Below are 15,998 nucleotides of genomic sequence, written 5' to 3'. Positions count from 1 at the left end.
GAAAAAAATAAAAAAGCACATATACACTACTACTGCAACTAAATAAAAATTAGGAATAATGGGGAAATATAAAGAAAACTATTGAGATAGATGTTGAAAACCTAAGTGTTTGCTCATAGATTGTATATTAAATAATAGTACTGCACCATCATCAAATTTCCTCATTTTGGTATCTGTACTGTTACTATTTAAGAGAATGTTCTTGTTCTCACAAAATGAAGTATTTAATGGTAGAAAGAGTCCAACATCTCCAATTTAATCTCAAAGGGCTCAAAACAATAAACCTCAATACACACACACACCAAATAGATCAAGGAAGCAGGACAAAATGCTTCCTGAGGGTAAATCTCAGTAAAGAATATACAAAAGCTTTTATCCTTCCTGCAACTATTCTCCAAGTTGAAATTATAATAAAAAGTTACCGGGGCACCTGGGTGGCTCGGTCGGTTGAGCGTCCGACTTCAGCTCGGGTCATGATCTCAGTCTGTGAGTTCGAGCCCCGTGTCAGGCTCTGTGCTTACAGCTCAGAGCCCCAGGGCCTGTTTCAGATTCTGTGTCTCCCTCTCTCTCTAACCCTCCCCCGTTCACACTCTGTCTCTCTCTGTCTTAAAAATAAACATTAAAAAAAAAAAAAAATTAAAAAAAAAAAAAAAGTTACCAAACAACTAAGTAAACTTAAGATCAAAAATAGAAAAATAACACACATATACACAAAAGCAATTTAAAATGGAAAGGCTGTAAATGCTTTATTTTTGTTAATATGCATTAAGTAGTTTTAATAACATAACAAAAAATGCTGAAGTCTTTTGGTGGTGATAAAATGTATAGTAAAAACTAGTGATTAATAGCTGAGTATGAAAGATCGTTAGCTAGTAGCATGTGTTGTGAGTACCTGCAGTAAATATGTACTAAGATGATGGACATACATAACTGATGAAAAAATTATCAACATGGACAATGAAAGCCTGCTGAAAGACTATCTTAAAACCATAAAAAATCTGAAGAAAGTTTATGCACACTCAAGAGTCAAAGAGTACTGGAAGTAAAGGTGCTAAGGTACCACTGTGATAAAGATCTAATTAAAATTATTAATTATAACTTTAATAGCATACATATTTAAGCTTTTAATGCTTAATACCATCAGGTAAATTAATATCTACTGAAGATGAATACGGTATTGCTATTTGGTCAGAACGTTACAATTCAAACTTCAGAAACCTTTCTGCATGTCTTTAGGCAGGACACCACCATCCACAAAGAAGCTTCCTGGAACTGTAAATTCCAAAATTGCGAATAATTTCCAATATTACAAATTATTAATTATATTTTAGTATCTTTGATACTGGTAGGTCAAATTAATTTTGCAAAACTGCTAGGTCAAGAAGGCAAAAAGATAAGTGGGATACGTAAAAACAAAAAAAAGAGCAAAATCACTTTATATCTCCGTTTCTAAAAGGAAAATAAGCATATTCACCTAGAATAATTACACTGAAGAATTCAAACTTCTGAAGACACAAGTAAAAAATAATGCAATTTAAAAAGTAATGAAAATAATTCACCCTCACAAAATACTAAAAACATTAAAAAGAGCTAATTATTTACCGAACGACCTAATGCAGCCTAAGTTCTCAATAATATTCGTTACCTTAAAAAATACGTATTTTAAAAGGCAAAACAAACATCTTCATAAACATTATTACTGTTCAGTAAAGTTTTATAAGTTAAACTTACCTTTTTATCTTCTTTTACTTTGTGGGTTTTCTTCTTCATTTTCTTATCATCTAATTCCTGGTCTGAAGTGATTGCAGGATTATCAATACCACCTTTCCAAGTTTCAACAGGAGAAAGAAGTGGATCTTCTTCACTTCCACGATGTCTTCCTTTTCTTTTTGTTTTAGAAGTGGTGAAAGCCTCATCATCACTTGCATCTGAATGTGTTCTTCTATAGTACGACTTGGCTTTACTAAACAGGGTTTTAGATTTATATTTGTATTTTGAAGGCCTCCTTTCCCCATGACTTTTTGAGGTTCTATCAGAAAATCCATTTTCTTCATCTCCTTGGGTGTTATTTACAAATGAGTTTCGAATTTTAATAATGCGAGTCTGACTATCATCTGGGACAACATATATCTCATCAGAATAGCCCTTCTGTTTGAAAATTGTGTCAATGGGTTCCGCATAGTTATCTGAAGGATCCATATCTTCAGGATGTGCCAAAGGTACCCGGGAAGTCTGTTTTCTTGGATTTTTACCAATACCAGCTTCAATTGTTTTTAAGAGGTTTGGATCCAGTTTTTTCACATTTGTCTTAGGTACAACTGGTTTAGGTTTAATAGGTGGAGGCACTTTATGGTTGCGTTCATGGTCATGACAGTTTGGGGTGCTATGAATAGGATATTCATTTCCTTCTAAATCTAATCTGTATCTGGAACGGTCACTAGGTGTTGGAAGCAACTGTACATCATCCCCAATCGGACTATAAGGAGGTGGTGCTTCTGTATCATCATCTGAATCAGGGTAGTTGTTATAGGGGAAACAGTCTCTGGGAGATGGTAGAAAAACATCCTCACTTTGATGGGTTGATTCCCTTGTATTATCAGATAAATAGGAATTTTCTATCATATTTTTTTTCTCTAGAACATCACTGAAAAACAGTGTAAAGACCTCAGTTTGTCGATGATATTGAGATAAAGAATACAGTGCTGTAAACTTAGCAGTGATCTCGGTTGCAATGTGTTCTCCTTCAGTCATTAACTCCTTGATAGCCTCATTTTCAAAAAAATCTGCTTGGCTGTCAGTAACTGCCACCAGCTGTACAGGAATGGTGTCTTGAACTTCTGATAGAAATGCTCGAAGCATTCCCATTGACGCTTTCCGTTTGGCAGAATAAACTAATATATACCCATGAACTAGTTCATCTTTCCTTACCCCAATTGAAGAATGGTATGATAATATTGTGATCTGTATTCGCCTCCTTTTTTCACCAATGATTTTATCAAGCATTAGGGAATTATTCTGTCCAGCTTGAGCAGCACTACAAGAATGAGAATCAAGGAAGGGTGAAAGAATAAGATCCACACTAAAGGGATCACCACACATGGCACACATGACAATTCTCAAGTCAGCTTCCGATACATCCTTACTGGTGGGAACTGGGCTCACCACATCTAAATTATGCTTAACTGATTCTAATACTCCTCTTAGAGCTTGCTTTATTTGGGTTTCATTAAATTTACGAGGATATGTACCAGGAGGTACATCTACAAAAGGACATTGTAACTTGTTTGCCAACTGTTGCCCTTGGTGCCTGAGAATTGGTAGATTCTTACTCATGGAATCTCTCTGGTTAGCCAGAATTAATGTAAATGGAAGATTTGCCATGTATTTATCTTTTCTGATCTGAGAAGCTTCAGTTCTTATTTTTCCAATAAATTCCCCAATAAAATTCAGTGACTCAATGGAATTAAATACACAGAAGCACCCATGTGGTTTAAAGGCAGCAGTCCACAATTGACTTAAGAAGTAAGGCGACTTGGCATCAACTGGCCGAAGATCAAGTTCATAAATTTTTCCATCTAAGGCATACTCATCATCAGTGGATTGTGTTCTTATCTCATTTGTTAGTTCTTGGGCAAGGCCATCCTTCCCTAAAATGAAAAGGTTAACTTTATCTATATTGGTACTATCATGATACAACCGTAAGCGGCCATGATCCAACTGCAAAAGACTACTGGCAAGTAATTGCTCTACTTTAATGTCTGTACAATTTTGGCCACTAAGACAGGTTTCTTTAGTGGGGTGATAAACAAACCCTATGTGCTTAAGTAGAAGAGATTCCCTATCAGGTGCAAGTTTCTGTAAAGCTTTATATCTAGGTTCTTCACTCAAAACTGTATGAATTTCACTCATTTTATCTGAACTAGGTGTCGCATTAAGATCTAAATCATAAAAAAGTTCAGAGTGCTCAAAAAGCATTTCCTGAAACTCTTCTTTGGCTTTTTCAACTATTTCTCGCTGATGCCTACCATACACCTCTTTGCTATCAGCCTCTGTGATGTACTTGAAGGCTTCATCCTCCATAACAAAGCACATAACTTCTTCCCACGGCTGCCCAGGTGAAATGAACTGAATTTTTTCCAAAGTCTTTTTGAATTTTTCCTTCATTTCTACCCTTCTTTTCTCTGATATTAGATGTTGTACATGGTTCTGATAGACTTTCTCAGCTTCTAAAGTGCTCAGGAGGTCAAATGGGATTCGTCTATCATTAATTTTGTCTATATGGTCAGTTTCATCCCAAGGTGTTTTTTCTAGCACCACAAAACATAACTGAAAGTCTGCTCTCTTTTCCAATAACTTCAAAGCTTCTGACCAATTCAAATGTTCAATCTCTTCTAAGTTTGGCAAAAGAGTATTAAAAGCTCTTGGTAAAGTATTTATATATTCTTCTCTCCTTTTTCTTATGTGTTCTTGTTTAAGTTGTTCTATATGTTTTGAGAATGTATTTCTGGCCTTTCTTGTTCCCTCTAAGTTGATGTATTCTTCATAATCAGGATGATTTTTTAATTTATTACTAACAGTTTTCCAAGTTGCATGATAATCTCTCACAGTCTGCACAAGTTTTTCAAACTTATCTGTTGCTGTGACAACAAGTTGTCGCTGTGTTTTGTAAGCATCCAGATAGGGAATAATTTTAGGTTTGCCACGAGTTTTATCCAACATTTGTACCAGTGCAGTGAAACATGTCTCGATGTTGACATTAAATCGTGCTGATGTTTCCACTACAAGAAGGTTCTTTTTGTTTGAAGCAAATGCCTGAACTTCTCTAAGATAATGATCCACACACTCATCACATTTAGTTGCTGCTATTATTACAGGCTTTTTTGATTTTGATAGTTGGACAAAAAGATTATTCACAAATTTAAGTTGATCATCAAACTTCCTATTGCATCCCTGACTCACATCAATGCACAGTAAAAACCCATCTACATTGAGCTTCCCTTCGGGCATTTGCTTCTGTTCAAAGTCTTGTTCCAAGCCCAGCTGATCAGTGCAAATGTACATTAGTTTTTCTGCTGACTGCAATTTAGAGGCAGCTGCACGTTTTATATATGGTTGCAAATTCGTACTCCGATGAGGCAAGAAAGTCTGGTCATCAATGAACTCTGTTTGTTCAATGACATGAATTTTGCATTCTACTCCATCTTCACCATTTTGTGTTATGTCACCCCAGTACAAAAAGTGATCATTGTTTACTACTCGTCCTCCAAAGTCAATGGTGCTAAGCACAGAAGTATGCTCTGGGTAATATTCATCTGCTTTTGAGCGTACAAATCTATTGCACAAACAAGACTTTCCAACTCCACAGTTACCTTTGTCTTTTTCAGTCCCAGAGAGTCCAACTACACTGATCGTATAGGATGGGGGGCGAGGCTCTTTGTTTTTTGCCATCATAACTCTCTTCTCATGTCTCTACATTCATAAAGATAACCAGATATACTTCTCATTCTGAAAATAAAATCATCTCAAAATACAGATCTGAAAGTTCAGAACTATATTTGGTTCTTTGTACTTCCCTCATTTCTATGCAGAAAGGTCTTCAAGATCATAACGATCATCTTCCTAGAAAGAAGAGAAAAAGGACAAAACTTAATCAGGAATTACATATTAAATTATATACATACTACAGATGTTCGTAACAAAGCACTATGGATATTAATGTTACATGTATTTTAGGTTTGAAACCACCATTAAACACTGCTTATGATTTACCATTATAAATGCAACCAGACTTCAAAATTTAAGAGAAATCTAATAATTAAAATAATTACACACAAAATTTAATGTTTCACAAGCTTTAAACTAAGCCCCTACTGACCAAATGTGCGTTTTGTCTCTATTCCTTCCTAGAAGTTTAAAGAAACAACTAGTCCTTTCCCCTCCCTCAATTTTCCTGCCTTCTGTGACTGGAGGTACGTTTGCTGATAACTAAAGCAACTAGTTGCCTTAACAACTCCCTCACAACTTTCAAAACAACCTGCTTTCTATTACATTATTCCCCAAAACTTGTTCCCTAAAATGGAATTTCATACAAATTAAGCAAGATGTTAGAATTAAATAAAATTTTTCATAAAGTTTCAACACGTTCCTGCGAAATCTATAAAATTTTATGCCCAAAAACAAATTTAAAATATTCACACACTTCAATAGGTAAGTAGAAATGGACAGTTAATACAAATACTGAGAGTATTTAACCAGACCAAAGTTTCTCAAACTATCAAAGTGAAGGATCAATTTTTATTTCATATCTGCACGTTCAATTTTGCAAAATGCAATAAATGCAGTTTTTTTAAAAATCCAAGCCCCAATTATTAGATTGAAGAGACATAACATCACTGTCAAATTATTTCTAAATGTTCTTGATTTCTGTATTTATTTCCTCTAAGAGTAGCTACAAAAAGCTCATGGACCACATTTTAAGTAGCACTAAGCTAAAGAATTTGGAGATTATATATTTGAGATAATCTTTTACAAGTATTTGATACACTAGCAACATTAAATAACCTGAAAGAACTACATGCAATTTAATTTAGGTTATTTATGTGGAAGCAATGAATCAGTCTTTTAGAATAATCTTATTTATAGATTCCTCATTCTTTTGAGGTTGAATTAAAAGCAATATATCATTTGGACATCAACATATGTGAAAATTATCTTCAGTTCAAACAAAATAAAGAACATAGAGAAAAAATACAGAGGTATGAAAAGAACCACCACTTGCCCCAAATACCTGGCTTCTACACTGACCTCAAATGCAAGTAAACATTTATTCAAAATATACTGTACATTTATTTACTATACTAACAACTAATGAGTAACAGAAATTATAATTCAGAATTATGACTAACATTTCTGGTAAAATAATATTAAAAAGTAAAATTTCAGATTTTTGTATTCGTGTACTTTATTCTATTAGCCTCAACTATAAATACTAGCATCTGCCATATGATATTCAAACAAAGCATTTACTAGATTCACTTTCCTAATAAAATAATCCTATGTAGAAAAAGCAACACAAATAGTTAAAGTTATTTCAAATCTATTTGAGTTTATGACAACAGTAAAACCAAAACTGCTTTGATACATGTTTTCCCCATCTATAAAATGGGGCTGTGTATCTATACAAATTTAAGAAGTAAATCATTTTTTTAAATGTTAAGCACCTAGCCAACAAAGGGTTTAATAAGCACTAGTTCTGTTTATTAATTTGATTCTTAGAACCAGTGAAACTGTCAAGGATTTTTTCAAAAAAATGATCTGGTCAGACTTGTGACTTAAAAAAATTTATCTGGCAGCAATGTATATGATAACTAGAAGTAAGAGAAATTGGGGCAGCCCCTCCAATCCTATTAACGCTTTTTCATTAATAAACCTTTTAAAAAATCTTAATCTGGTCAAATTGGGTATTTACACCTAGCACAAGTTTAACTTTCTTTACCTAAACTGTGTAAAAGAATATTTGTATTTACTGGTAAGAAAACACAGTGAATGAACTGGATAACAACATTATATACAGTGATAAAAAGGCAAAAGGAAATTAGTTTGGGAAAACAACACAATGATCCCATAACTAACAATTAAGAAAAAAAATCGAAAACAAGGAATAGAATCCTTTCGTCTTACTAGAAAAGCAGAAAACTGCAGACAATACTATTTAAAATGTACATCAAAAGAAAACCTACCTAGTGATTACTTTGGGGAATTTTCATGTTCAACAGCATAAACACTAGCACTACATATGGCTCTTTATTAAACAAACATCTATTCTGAAAACTAAGCAATTCAAAGCATGTTAAGACTGTCCCCTGCCTTCCAGTTTAAGAGACACAAAGTTAACAGAAAAGTAACAGTACATTGTCATATGAACCTAAGCATTATAGAAAATTCTCAACTACAAACCTAATCCCTTGCCTTAACAGTCACTATTCATTCCTCATATATGCTTACCCAAACATTAAAAGACAGACACGTTTCTGCTCTCCTACAGCATGTACCTCAAAACACTGAGGTAGCTTTCTGTCTTAAGCTATAGAGTGTAAGCAGAAATGAAAACACTCTTATCGTAGAATGTATTTTAAAAGTTTCACAGGGACATCTGGGTGGCTCAGTTGGCTGAGCGTCCAACTTCAGCTCAGGTCATGATCTCGCAATTAACAAGTTCGAGCCTTGTATGAGGCTCACTGCTATCAGCATAGAACCAATTTGGATCCTCTGTCCCCTTCTCTCTGCCCCCCTACCTGAGCTCTCCCTCTCAAAAATAAAGAAACATTAAAAATAAAAACTTCAGAAAGAAAAGGGTCTTAAAACTAAAAGAAGATGAGTGAAGGCATGAAGTTACCACCCTTTCACAGGTCAGTGAAAAATGGAAAGCTTCCTATCTAATGAGAAATAAAACTATTATATCAAATTTTATAATGAGGCTTCTACACATCCTAATAAATTTGATAGTGGCAAGCTTTGAATCATGAATATTAAAGTTTAAATTAGAAATAAGGTAGCTCTACATGACATTTATGGTTTTCACACCAAATTCACAGTAAACTATCAATTAGACACTTAAGTAACATCCATGTTCTTCTTTCAAGAAGGCTACCTGGTGGTATTATGAAGTCAGCTGCAGAGCTTATGTCATGAGTCACCATAGTGATTTTCAAACAATGATGGAAAATTCTTTCACCTACAGGTAGGAAAGAATAATACCGGGCAAATAGTTGCTCTCTCCCTCCAAATCTCTCATCAAAGCAGTGCACTCTTTATCTAATTTAGAAGTTTACTTAACCCAAAAGATTTTTTTTTTAATTTTTTTTTCAAAAGCCCTAATTTAATAAAAATGTTTTCAGGGGCGCCTGGGTGGTTCAGTCTGTTAAGCTTCTGACTTCAGCTCAGGTCATGATCTCACGGTTCGTGGTTCGTGCTGACAGCTCAGAGTCTGGAGACTGCTTTGGATTCTGTGTCTCCCTGGCTCTCTGCACCACCCCCCCCCCACTCACTCACATTCTCCCTCCCTCTCTCCCTCTCTCAAAAAAAAATGAATAAATGTTAAAAAATAAAATAAAATATAGTAATAAAAAATGTTTTCAGATTTTAAAAAAGTTTGAGAAACCATAGACTAGGGGAAAAAAAAAAAAAAAACTGTCACCTGTCATCCAAAACATTTTGCTATTTGTTTAGGTGAGTATGGTATTACCACCTCATGGGAGAAAGATAGCTTTCATGAGGTTGACTGTAATAGGTGATAAGGGCATTTAATTTCAGACACCTGGATAGTATATACTTACATGAATTACCTTCTGGCCCTCAACATCCAGGTCAAAATTCCTGTCCATTAACCAACTGAGGCAGTTTTTCTTCTGTGCTTAAAAAAAAAAAAAAAAAAAAAAAAAAAAATCCTTTCTTTTTTTGTGTGCTCCCAGTAATAAACTAATGGCTAATATATATATGCAGATTACTCAATTTAATTTGAAAATTCCTTCCAGATATGTGTAATGGTAATATCTGATAATGTTGATTCCTACATCTTTCTGATTTTTGGTGTGACTTTCTTTCATATAACTTGTTCTCATTTTCTCATATTTTTACCCATGAAGGAACCAAGACAAAAGTAGCAATGACCTACTCAAAGCAATCCAGTTAAAATGAGTCTCTGGATGACCCATCTTTATTTTCTTAAGCAGGACTACTGCTTTTTATGTTTGCAATGCAGTTTCTTTCTCATTCTGCCTTTAAGTTTACCTTATAACCATTTCAAGGAAATGTTTAGATTAAGTATCTTCACAGAAATTAACGAAAAATGTTTAACTTCAGTGGAGCTACAGGTGATGAGAGAGTTGGAGGGAGAGAGCAACTATTTGCCTAATATTCTTCTTGAGTGGTCCCTACAATTGTTTCAGAAATGAAGCGATCTATACAACTAAGTTTTCAAAGATATTTTACTAAGTCATTCAAACACAACTTGTTCCTCTTTATCGAGTTTTAATAACATGAAGTGGCTTTCCATGAAAAACAAAAACAAAAGCTTTTTAAGTTCTACAAGGAATCTAGGTAACTGAAAAAAATAAATTCTTAGTAATTCTGGATTTAAACTAAAACTTTGTTTTATATCTTCTCACAGAACTTCTGCATTCATAGATAAAAGGTGTGATATCTTAATTATTTTATACTTTTAAGTTATTACACCTTGTCAGGAAATTCCTGTTGGTCCTATCTTCATAATATATCTAGAATTTATCACTTTTCATTACATTTAGTGCTCTAATCTGACCCATCCACCATCATATCTGGCCCTAGATTATTCCAAGGCTTCCCAATTAATCTTCGTGCTTCCACTCCTGCTCCCCTTCCCCTATCACTATCAGAGCAGCCAGAGTTTCTTTTAAAACGTTAAGTCAGAGCTTCCCATTCTTAGGTCCGAAAACCTCCAGTGGCTCCTAAAAGTCAAATCCTTTCTATGGCATAAGGTCTGCCTTCTCCAAACCTATCTTATTCTTTGACCTACTCTCATATATTCTCCCACACTCATTCTGCTCTAGACACACTGAGGAACACTAACACGGTTTCTTAACATGCTAAGCATGCCTCTGCCTTTACACTTACTTTTCCTAATAACTTCCAAAGTCCACCTTGCCTCCTAATTTACTTGCAACTTATTTACTTGTCATTAGACTCTATCCCTCTCTCCACACCTACTCCAGATTTAACAAAGATCCACAAAGGCATAAATCTTTATTTCATCAATATATTCCACAAGGCTCCAACAGTGCCTCCTACTTAGTACTCAATAAATGCATGAATGCTAATAAATATTAAAATCAAAATGTTCTCAATTCTTTGGTCAAAAAAAGAGGAAAGCACATTTGTTTACTGAATAAGCACTGTAATATATTAATCTAAAGCTATTAATGGAAGAAATGCACATATATTTCAAGATTCCAAAAACAGTCAAAACTTAAGCCACCAGAATAAAGACTATGATCTATAATACATTTAGCCCTAATTTTTGAAACTTTTAGAATCAGAAATATTATAAGAAAGTACATTTTCCAGAACTAAACAGAAGGATCTTTGTAATTACGTGCTCCAGCTTCTTTAAGTCAAACAAAGTTATCTCTTACATAATCAAATATTTGAGAAAAGACAGATCGGAGCCCGAAGACTGTCATATATTTCACAGTCTCAGGTGATGTAACCTAGCTTAATAAAAGTTATCAACTGAGTTACTAAAGATGAATATGCTACAATATTGATACAGTATTACTTAATTCTTATTCTCAGTAACAAATTTAATTAACAAATTTATTATTAGCGAAAAACTAGAAGAGGAAATGAAAAAGCCTTTTTAACATATACGATAGTTAAGTCATTAAACAATGTAATACTTGTAGAAGAGTCAATTATATTCCACAACATTTTCTTTGACCAAGTATTCTACCACATAAGCACATAATCTTAAGGTTGAAAGGAACACTAAAGACATCATTCCAATGAATTGGTCTTTACACAAGATTATAATCAAGTGAATGAAAAGAGAATCTATTAAAAATTTCAACAATTTATGTAGTGACTAAATAACCTGGAAGCATATCCTGGTTAGGATTTAGGATTAAACTACGTTAGAATGGAGATTTTGTTGCTGTTGTTTTCACCACATTCCCAACACCCTAAACAGTGCCTGACACAAACTGGCTGTTCAAATATTTGATGAGTAATTGGGCCAGTCTCCAAACTCAGATCCTAAACCACTGAAGTTGTATTTGTAGTCAAAATTAACAAAAATTGCACAATGCTATGGGCCCTAAGTCTATTAGTATAGCGTAATATTTTAATATAAAAAGTCCAGATTTGTCCAAGACCAACAGTTTGCTGGTTAACACAAATTAGGCAAGCCTGAAGGCTCAATGGAAGTATTTCCAGGAGGGTCCAAGTAGGCAGTACTCTGGAGCTCCCGCCCCAAGCCCTACTCAGTAAAGATAATTCTGTTTTCATTCATTTTTATCTTTTGATATTTCAAATATTTATTCTTTGAAAAAAGTTTCACTGCATAAAATATTTGAAAACCAATGACCTAAAATATTTCCAAACAGAATTACTGCCTACCCTATTATTTAATCGACACTTTCCTCTAACAACATGCTATGTCCCACGCCTTGGTATGAAAGTTATTCTAAACTCTTTCTAGACCATTTCCTCACTCCGGTGAAAACAGAAGAACCAAAGGTCGCCTGATTTATATCAACCTATGTAAACAATCCATTAAGAATTTACTGTGGTTACCACTATCTGCTCAGCTTTATGTCAGAAGTTTTGAGGGTACAAAGGTATATGCAGGAAAGTCCACTAAGCTGGCACTATGAAAATGTTCACCTCCCTTCCAGAGTCTGAGTCTTCTCGCTTTGGAGAAAACAGAGAAGTGAAGGGAAGGGCATGATTTAACATTCAAAATTATAATGCTATACCAGAGGGAAATCATTATTTTCATGATACAAACTACATTAAATAAGGCTTAACAATTTTCTCCGTGATGGGAACATTAAGAGGCTGAATAAGAATCTCAGAAAGATGTATAGACTAAAAAGAAGGTATATACTGGGGGGGGGGGGGGGGGGGGGGGGAGGCTTAAAAGTACCTCCTCCACTATTTTTAAAGAAACTTTACAGCACCATAACTGAGAAGACAAAGACAATGTGCTACACCATAGAATTGGTAAGTGCAATAGGAATTCAAAAAAATGAAAGATCAGTGCAAGTTGGAATAGATCAGGGTTTGGAAAACTTTTTCTGCACAAGGCCAAACAGTAAATATTTTAGGCTTTGCGTCCATACGGTGTCTGTTAAAACAATCCAACTCTGTGGTCACAGCGCAAAAACAGCCATTGACCATACTTCAATGAATGACCATGGTTGTGTCTGAGAACTAAAATTTGAATTTCATGTAACTTTAACATATCACACATATTATTCTTTTAACTGTTTTCTTAACCATTTCAAAATGTAAAAAGGCATTATACAGAAGCAAAAGACCAGATCTGGTCCAAGGGTCATAACTTGGAAACTCCTGGAATAGATTGTTTCAGAGTAGAGAAAGGACTGGAGGCAACTCTGAAAAATAGACTGGATTTGAATTTTAAAAAGAATTCTAGGTGTGTGATTAGGGTGGAGTGGTTGAGCATAGCTGTCATGATGAAAAGTAGACTTATTTCTTATTTCACTTATTTCTAAAGATAAAAGGTACAACAATAAGAAGGTCTTCAAGGGCAAGCAGGAGTTAAACCTTGTAATAAGCAATAAGAAGCCATTATAAACTAGCAGTGGAATACAAAATTAGATTTGCTGAGGCACAAAGCCCAAGAGATGGACAAATACTGGAGACTTGAAACACCTGAACTATCACAGAAATGAAAAGAGCAATCCAAGAAAAAAGAATTTGGTGACTGGCTGCTAATGATAATAAAGACAAATGAGTCAATGTTTCTTAATGAAAAACCCAGTTTCAGCAACAGACGGTAGTATCACTTGAGTTTCAGGTGACAGTATTTCTGAAGAAAAATGAAAATAAAGAAATGAAATAAGGCAACATCAAGATTAGCAACATAAATTTGAAGATCATAACCTTAAGAAAATTATGTAAGAGATCATTTAATTTACTACTCTTATAAAAAACATCTAAGTAATTAGTCAACAAAGAAGAGTAGCAAATCTGGATTTTTCAAAGCTCAGATCATATAGGAATGTTAATTTTCCACTAGTTCTATAAACTGTCAACCAAAATAAAAATAAGTAAATAAAAAGAGCTATTATTTGGCTTTGAAAAGTTAAGTATGGAAAGAAAGAAAATTTTGGATCAGGAAGAACACATGATAAACGGGAAGAAAACTAACAAACTATCAGAACCAACATACAACTTCTTTCAAGGCTGCTGGTAATGCCAAATACAGCAAAGAGGATAAACAGTAACACAAAAATTGTTTCTTTCCCCCATCACTCCTTCTATTAAAGGAGTGATCTATCTAACCTATTAACTTTTCCCCACATCTTTCAGTTTTTCTCAAAAGGTACAAACTGATGCTCTTACATTTTTACCTTATATTTTCCTCTCACCTGCCAACCTATCCTCACTTCCCTGTGCTTTTGGTCTACTAGGTCATTAACTTATCTAATTGTTTTTTCCTTACTTATTCCAATCCTCTTCAATTTCCAAATCTTATCTTTTTAATCTAATTCCTTTACACTGATTTTTAAATCAGTATGTCCTGCCTTCTATATGGTTCCTTCTACTTTATGTTGAGCTGGCATCTAACCATTGCTAAATTGTCCAGCTCTCTTTCCACCAAAGCTATAAGCTCTTTTAAGGGAGTAATATTTTATATTTCCTTGTATCACTTACAGTGCTATAGCTGCTCAATAAAATATTGTTCAGGAATAAAATATGCTAAATCTAATATGAAGCTAGAAAAATGAAAACTCACTTTTACCATTAACTCTTCATGATGAAAGCTGTAGAATCTAACCAAGAGACACATACGGGTCATATTTTAACCTTAAAATTATAAATTTATTCATAACTCTTATTCCCAAGTAATAGTTCTAAGGAGTCCAACACAAAGATATGACCAAACATTAATAATCTACTTTTACTGCAAATCTAAGTATTGTGGACAGGCAACCTCCAAAATACAGGGGAAAAAAAAAAAAAAAAATCAACCTTGCTTACCATCTCAAACTTCTATTTGCAGTTAATATATCCCAATTCAAATGATTAATTCTTCTGTAAACGATTCCCAAAGAGACCCTGATAGAAATAGTTGTTCTCTTTTCTGCATCTCTTAGTACTTGTACGTATTTACTCCTTTATAGTTACTACCTTGTCAACTAAAGCTCAAGCTACACAATCTCTAATTCATCTTGGTATCCTAAGGCCAGGCGCATAGCAAATGCTAAATAAAGATAATATGAATTAATGAATAACAAATTAAAGGCCTTCTTTTACACATAGATTTCTTTTTTCAAAGGAATTTTCATATTTAAGTACAATAGATGTACCAAAAATAGAAGTGACTGTGGTTTGGGAGGGTGGGTTGTCAAAGGAGGTCTCATGCCATCCAGGAAAAATCCGTAAGGGGTTCAAGTACCAGAGTTTTAAAACCAATTGAGTTAAAGTTCATACTTAATATTTTTAGCACTGAACTTTTAAAATTTCTAATATGGTTTTTCCTGGTTTGATAAAATGATTAACTACAACCTGCATTTAAACAAATAGAAGCTTGCTTACTCAAGTCACCATAAGATGAATGACTTTATCAATGTTTCTTCACCATTCTTAGAAAACCAAATTTTCTTAGTGTACTTTAAATGTATTTTACAAACATTTTTTAGAAACATCGATACTACTAAAGCAGAACACGTGAGTCAATTATATTCTCTGCATACCTTCTTGTGTGCGAAGAAAAAAATCATGGGTCTTACAGCTCTAATACTTTTTAAAATTTCTAAGGAAACTGAAGTTGCAACAAATGAAACTTACTCTGTAGCTATCAAGAAAATTTGTACTATGCTATTTCATACTTAAGTGAGGAATACTAAAGGCAACACTTACCTGAAGTCCTGCTAATGTTGAAAAAGCTTAGTAGTCTTTCTGAGACATAACTTTTCCTTCAGTATTAAAAAAATGAGTTAAAAACTATTATTCTAAGCTGTACCACAACTTCAAAAAAGGAATGCAAACACAGTATTTTACTCCTTAAAAAAAATATATTAATTTTCAAGGTCAAAATAATTTATTTTCTCCAAAAGGGTTAAGTGTACTAACTCTGCTTTACAACAGAAAAAAAAAAAAAAAAATGTGGGGCTTAAAACATTTTACAGATGTGACAGAATTAAGATATTAATTTTGGAATACATTTTTTAAATTGCTAAAGTGGGGCACCTGGGTGGCTCAGTCGGCTGAGC

General features: G+C 33.9%; 1 protein-coding gene across 3 annotated transcripts in view; it reads right to left on the bottom strand.

The window, feature by feature from the left end:
- ARHGAP5 (Rho GTPase activating protein 5) overlaps positions 1–15,998 on the bottom strand; it is a 79,312-nt gene that overhangs the window by 61,558 nt on the left and 1,756 nt on the right. For all 3 annotated transcript variants that reach the window (XM_060619468.3, XM_060619467.3, XM_060619470.3), the window contains exon 2: positions 1,732–5,619. In XM_060619468.3, coding sequence (XP_060475451.1) covers positions 1,732–5,451 — 3,720 coding nt within the window. In that variant the 5' untranslated portion in view covers positions 5,452–5,619. The remainder of the gene's footprint in view (positions 1–1,731; positions 5,620–15,998) is intronic.

The sequence above is a fragment of the Panthera onca genome, chromosome B3, assembly GCF_046562875.1.
Source record: "Panthera onca isolate mPanOnc1 chromosome B3, mPanOnc1 haplotype 2, whole genome shotgun sequence".
Lineage (NCBI taxonomy): Eukaryota > Metazoa > Chordata > Mammalia > Carnivora > Felidae > Panthera > Panthera onca.
The sequence above is the reverse complement of the archived record's forward strand: the minus strand, read 5'-3'. Positions and strand labels throughout refer to the sequence as shown.